This window comes from Galeopterus variegatus, unplaced genomic scaffold (genome assembly GCF_000696425.1).
Source record: "Galeopterus variegatus unplaced genomic scaffold, G_variegatus-3.0.2 Scaffold23181, whole genome shotgun sequence".
Taxonomy (NCBI): Eukaryota; Metazoa; Chordata; class Mammalia; order Dermoptera; family Cynocephalidae; genus Galeopterus; species Galeopterus variegatus.
The window spans coordinates 4,760-11,084 of record NW_007749292.1 but is presented as its reverse complement, the minus strand read 5'-3'; the positions used below and the strand labels follow the sequence as shown (position 1 = coordinate 11,084).

Sequence of the window (6,325 nt, the reverse complement as noted above, 5' to 3'; positions counted from 1 at the left end):
TGCTTGCAACTTACTGTCATTCTACAAAGTCTTAAAAGGACAACACAAAATACATGTGCATTCAGGAGGACTCCAAAGACAAGGGACTGTCTGATCCTTGAGTCTCCAACTCTCCCTAAGGTAAGCTGGTAGGCATCAGAATCTTACATCTCCGAAACTTACATTTCTGAAGCACACACCAGTAGTGTCATGCTGAAGATCTGAAGGGTACGTAATCATAAAGAATTAATCATAAATCCAAGATATCAACCACACTCAGTTCTTGAAGATCCACCAACTTAACCCTTATGGCATGCGTATGTGACTTCTGCAAGAAGTGACTTGAAAACCCAAGAACGCCTTCCCCTGCCACACCCAGTGCTTGCAAACTCCCTGCTTCCTCTGAAACAAGAATCCACAGCTTTATAAGAAACACACATGCATGTTGTCCATCCTGGTAGGGGAGAAATCTTTACTACTGGCTGCCTTTCATCAAGTTCCCCTTGAAATCTGCAGGTGGTGGAACAGATCCCAGATCCCTAAGGTGCAGCCTGGGCCTTATGTCACTGGGGATCCTTGCTTTAAAAGCTGCCACCAATGAATGGCCACGTGGCAAGATGCCTGTCTTTGTCCATCCCTCCTCAATAATTTTTCCTAACAGGAAACAGATTTCTGTGGAAGAGAAGAGCCCCAGCTCCCTGACCTTTCTGCCTTGGACTCAGAGGATTGAGTCACATCTGCTATGTTGTCTAAAGAATTAGTTGAGTCTCTTATCACACTGTCGACACATTTAGGGGCCATTCAGTGCCAAGTTTCCTGCTAAAAGAACTCTGCTGAAAATGTCGGAGGGTGTCCTCAGCTAGCCACTGTCTTTGTAATTGATACCAGGTCCCAGCAAAGCAGGATCACACCTCTGAAATTCTTTCACAAGGTGGCAGGTGAAATTAACTCAAGTACCATGGATGTCAAATCTGATCAAGGATAATACTGGATTTATGGCACTCGCTCTCCCTCTCATTTACTTTTTATAATCCTAGAAAGCCAGTGCAGCTTCAATAGGAGAGCTAACTTTAGAGAGGATATTTAGCATTTCCAAGTGGAGATGATTTTTTGGATACATTTTTACCAAATGTCACTGTGTTGTCCTCCCAAACCTACATCAAGAGCTCTATATTTTCTGAAACCACTTTTTAAGAGCAAGAAAGACTTAGAGTACACACGCATTAAGAGTGGTAGAAAAAACACACAAAACAAGCCTTCTCCGACCTTCAACTAGACAGAAATTTTTATCACATGACAACGAAATTCAAGTCATAAGGAAGCTTGCACAGTGACCCACATAAATCTCTCAGCTGAGCCACCAGTTTTAACATATTCACATCCACTCAAATATGAATTACCAGGGGTTGAAACAGGCCTGCGTGGGTGCCTTTTAGGAACCTCCCTCCTGTTTATTCAGCGTTAGGACTCCGTGTGCGTGCAGAGCCTTGTCACATCAAAACTGCACGTGTTAGCAACTACTGCAAAATCCACGGGAGGTGGTTAATATGAATGGAACTTGAACTCTGTCCATCAGGAAAGTGCAGAGACCAGGGTCCCCTCCACCAAGCGCAAAGCCTAGGACGTGAGCTTCGAGTAGCTGGGGGGAGAGAACCTTCTTCGCAAGTATTTGAGGACGTAGAGGGGGAGGCAGCTGACCAGAGTGATGACGGAGACTTTCCACAAGAACGACAAGGTGGCGATGAAGTACACATCTGAAAGCAAACAGGGAAGACAGCGGTGAACAGGTGGGAATGTTCTGGAAGGTGCATGTGGTCCAGAAACAGTTGTCACAGCTATCAAAGGGGAAGTTGTCTCATGTCACAAACACATGACCTCTGCTGTCAGCTTATTTCCCTTATTCTCTCCTCCTCTCTCTGACCTGTCTCTGTAGCTTCCTGATATTTAGTGAAATGCTATTTTTAATAACTAGGAAAAGAAAACTTGGGTGGGGTAGGGTGGAGTGGGAGATAGTGTTTTTGATTTGGAATCTGACAGTTGGAGTTTCTTTCTAAACCCCAATCCCTGGACAGCAGAAAAGTGACATTCAAATGCACATTTCTGCTTCCCAGAAACATTTTCTCTTTGTCTCAGTGGCAGTCACAGAAAGCCACGAGATGGATCTGAGGCACGGTACAAGTGGGCTGACACCCTATTGTCAGAAGCAGGCTTACCCTTGGGGACCATGACCTAAGGATGGAGTGCTCCCTTCCCTGATGAGGGATAGTAAACCTGGCAGTTACCAGCTTTTCAAGAGAGAGGAATAACAACTTGTGGTTTTTAGCACAGCGGATACCAAAGTAAACCCCTTCCCCACTTCCTGAGCACAGGATGCGGAAATGCAGCTGGCACAGATTAAGCACCTACTAAGTGCAGGGCTGGGTCCAGGGCCCAATCCACCATGCAGTCTCACCATGTGCCCCTCCGCAGCCCTGTGGCTGGCCCATGTCAAAGGTAGCCTGAGCCTCCTGAGGGCAGGGACCACATCTTTGGGACCCCCTCAGGACCAAGCCCTCAAGCACATAGTAGGTGCTCACAAAAGCCTTTCTGAGAGACTGGGGACCAAGGTGAAGCTGTTCTGAAACTTCACTTTTCACAGGGATGCTCCTGTTACCTTTACTAAAACCTCTAAGAGTTTTAAAGCTGATAGAAGAACCGTGATCAAAGATGCTTCCACAGTAAGGTGAAGTTTCTCAGCCTTTTCCTCAGAATCACCCCCTAAGGATCCTTTTTAGACTTTTTTTTTCTAATTGACCTACTCCATGAAATTTTAATGCCACAGGTATCCTGTATACATGTTTATAGTACTGTGAATAGTCTGCACTTAATACACAAATGGAGCAAGACCTGTTCACACCCCAGCCAAGACCAATTTTTGCTCCCTTCTTGGTGGGGCCACATCACCCCCAGCTGACAATGCCCACCATGGCAAAGGCACAGGGGTCCAGCAGCCAGGCTACACCACAGCCGCTGCTAGAGAACCCCTGGCTCCTGCAGGCCTCCCACGGGGCAGGAGGAGTATGTGAAGGGGGTGTCCTATAACTGAAAACTTCCCCCAGAGGGAGTCTGTCTGCAATTCTGAGCAGAGAGGAGCATCATAGTAGGGAAGCAGCCTCTGGCCCCTGAAGACGTTCAGTTTTGTTTTGATTAAAGAACACGGACAGAAACTTATATGTTCCCACTGAAGAGGAAGGAGGTGTATGAGGCTTTGCAATAATAAAGAGGATTCTCTGCTGCCTCCTTGCTGGGCTTTTAAGATAGTGATCCCTGGCCTGGAAGTTTTGAAGCTTGGGGAAGCCTGAGTTTGCCCTGCACTGGGAAAACCAGAGTAGAGTCCCCTGAGACTGTCCACAGCACAACACAGAAAGTGCTGGACCACCTGAGTTGTGACTGTGCTGCGACTTTATGAAGCTGAGCTAGAAACTGGCTTCTGGACAGGAACTGGAGCCTGTGTCAGCACCTGAGGGCTCAGCAGCACAGTGGGTCCAGCGTGGCATGTGGGTCACCTTGGTGGCCCTGCAGGGACCTGTGGCTCACAATCAAGGGGTAAGTATTGGCTGAATGGAAATGATATAGCAACACCTCGTAGCAAGCAAGAGGCCAGCTTGGAGGAGCAAGAAACCCAGGCTAGTCCCTCTAGAGAGGGTGGCTGGTGATGAGTGAGCCAGGAGTAACTGGCATCACCTCTGTGGTCAGAGAAATGAGCTGGGGTGAGGCCTACACTTGCCCATCTATAAGTTTCCATGACGTTTTTATCTGGGGTCTGCCCGAGTCTCTATCACCTCACTGTTTTTCTCTCTCTGCAGCTTTGATCGCATCTGACATTCCTGTTCTCACAAATCCACTGACCTGCTCACTGTGTGTCTTCCCAATCAGAAGGGAAGCTCCACGTAAGCCCACCCAACTCGTTTGCCATCAGAGCCCTGGCACACAGCAGGAGCTCCCACATATTCACTGAATGGACCAACGCCCACTGCTGATGACACGTGTCACTTCTTGGTTTGATAGGAGCTAGATGAGGACGAAGCAGCAAAGGAACGGTCCCACGGGCAAAGCTCCAGGGCTTGGCGCCTCCCAGCCCCGCCACTTGGCCATATCCAGGTCACTTCTACCACTTTTATAGACTGGCCTTCTGATTAAGATGTCAATGGGCACAAAGGGGCTTGAGGCCAAAAAAAAAGCTTAAAAAATCATCAGCTCAGGCATGATTCTGAAGAAGCCACTGCCTCTCTTTTGTAGTTTCTGGGGCATTGTTTAAGGACCCATCCTGGCCTATCATTTACTCGAAAGTAAGACCTGGATACCCGACATCCCCATAGCTCCTTAGAGCTCAGCACAGTGGCCTGCTCACTGGAGAAACCCAATAACTAATCAAGTGGATTCACTGAGTCAAATGGATTCTTCTTCTAAGCCAGTTAGCTCTGCGTAATTTTAAAAAAGAAAACCCTCTACATGGAGATCGTGCCCTGTATCCTCACTCCTCAACTCCACATGCTGATTCACAATTGCCACTTGTAAGAAAAGGTAGACAGCAAGTGCAAAGGACTGCTGCACAGAGCCAGGCCCTAGCCGTGTGCTGGGGAGGCCACCTTCCCGCACACGTGGGTGACACCTCTGGGCTCTACGCACTCAGGGTCTTACCAATGAATTCATGTAGGAACACCAGGGAGGCGATGTAGCAGGCCAGGCTGAGCAACTCAGCCACCGTCATGAGCCAGTGCCAGGTCTGGATGGTCAGTGCCACCATCAGCAGCTCGGTGAGGATCAATGATGTGAAGGAGATGGCCACGATGTGCACGAACTCCGACTCGAACAGCAGCAGCGCCCCATACATGATGGTGCTCCCTGGAAAGGCCAGAGAGGAGTGGCCCTCACACCCTTCGTGCCCAAGGCTCCCTCTGCCCCCCGCATTCGACACCCTGTCCTGACTGTTCATTTCGACATGAAAGGCACCACTTGTACAATGAGGTTAGTGAATGCTGCTTTATGGGGTTTTAACCCTACGGATTTCCTATTTTCCCCTTTGGCCTCATAGAATAAATAATCTAAAACTGTAGAGAGAAGAAAAAGGACGAGGGAACAGAGGGAGGGAGTAACTATCTGGAATTGATGGAAGAAACAGAAATTTAAACATATTATTTAAAATGATAGAGGTAGTTGGTCACAGAAGGACAAACGCTGTGCGATTCCCATTCAGAGGAGGTGTCAGCAGCAAACTCACAGAGACAGAAAGTACAGCGGTGGCTGCTGGGGGCGGGGGCGGATCAGTTAACGTGGATAGAGTTTCAGTTACACGATGGGAAAGTTCTGGAGATCAGTTTCACAACAACATGAATATACTTGACCCAACTGAACTGCACACAAAAATGGTCAAGATGGCAAATTTTATGTTTTGTTTTTACACACACACACACACACACACACTAAACATAACCAAGAAACTGAAAGAATTATGCACCTCTCCTGAGAGAAGTGGAGGAGGTTAGCATAAGTCCGTCTTCCCCTAACATCACAGGAACTGAACTGATAACGCCGCCTGCTGGTCACAGACATTAGCAGCACGAGGGTATTACTTAGAGGAGGTACCCCGGAGACACTGAGGGTAAAAACTCTTCCAGTGACTGCCTTTTCAAACAGGGCTGAGGACGGAGGGGGTGGAATGGAGGACCACTACTTATTATTATAAACTTTCATGCAGGATTTGCTTTTTTAACCAGATGCATGTATTACACCTTGATATATTTCTTAAAAACACCAAAGAAATCTTAACAACAATTTAACCCTCTGCCAACAAATTTAGTGGTCTCTGAACATTTTGATTATACAGCCCACTGCTACAAAACATTGAGAATGAACCCCAAATATACATGTTTATTTGTAAATTATATATATGTACCTGTTTGGATATACAGAGATATTAGGACCACTGTACAAATATGTTATGTGTGTTATACAACATACATAAGAAAATTAATTCTACAGAGTAAGGAAAAAATAGATTCAAATTGAAGTTTTGAATTTTCTTCCTGTTTTCCAGTAGATCATCTTACAAAGCCCCTATAGTCTTTGGGACCCTGCCTGGAGGGTCCAAATACACGTTTTTCAAAAACTACAACTTGGGCTGATGTGGGGGCTAAAACGCCATGCGTGTGACACACAAAAAAGCAACTACAACTTGACCTAACTCAGAAAAGGTATTAGAACATCCCAGAAAGTAGCCGCTTTTCATTGAATGTTTGAGTTCTTATAACTCACTGAGCAGGGTTTCCCATGAGACATGCTGTCACCCCCCCCCCCCCCCCCCCCC

At 47.0% G+C, this 6,325-nt stretch overlaps 1 protein-coding gene across 1 annotated transcript; it reads right to left on the bottom strand.

The window, feature by feature from the left end:
* Nucleotides 1-1,150: 1,150 nt before the first annotated feature.
* Nucleotides 1,151-6,269, bottom strand: LOC103583452 (probable phospholipid-transporting ATPase IIA). Its single transcript, XM_008564761.1, has 2 exons — nt 4,660-6,269; nt 1,151-1,733 (listed from the first exon to the last, which is right to left on the bottom strand). The coding sequence occupies exons 1-2, from the start codon at nt 4,952-4,954 to the stop codon at nt 1,597-1,599; spliced, it is 432 nt and encodes a 143-aa protein (XP_008562983.1). The 5' UTR covers nt 4,955-6,269; the 3' UTR covers nt 1,151-1,596.
* Nucleotides 6,270-6,325: the final 56 nt, after the last annotated feature.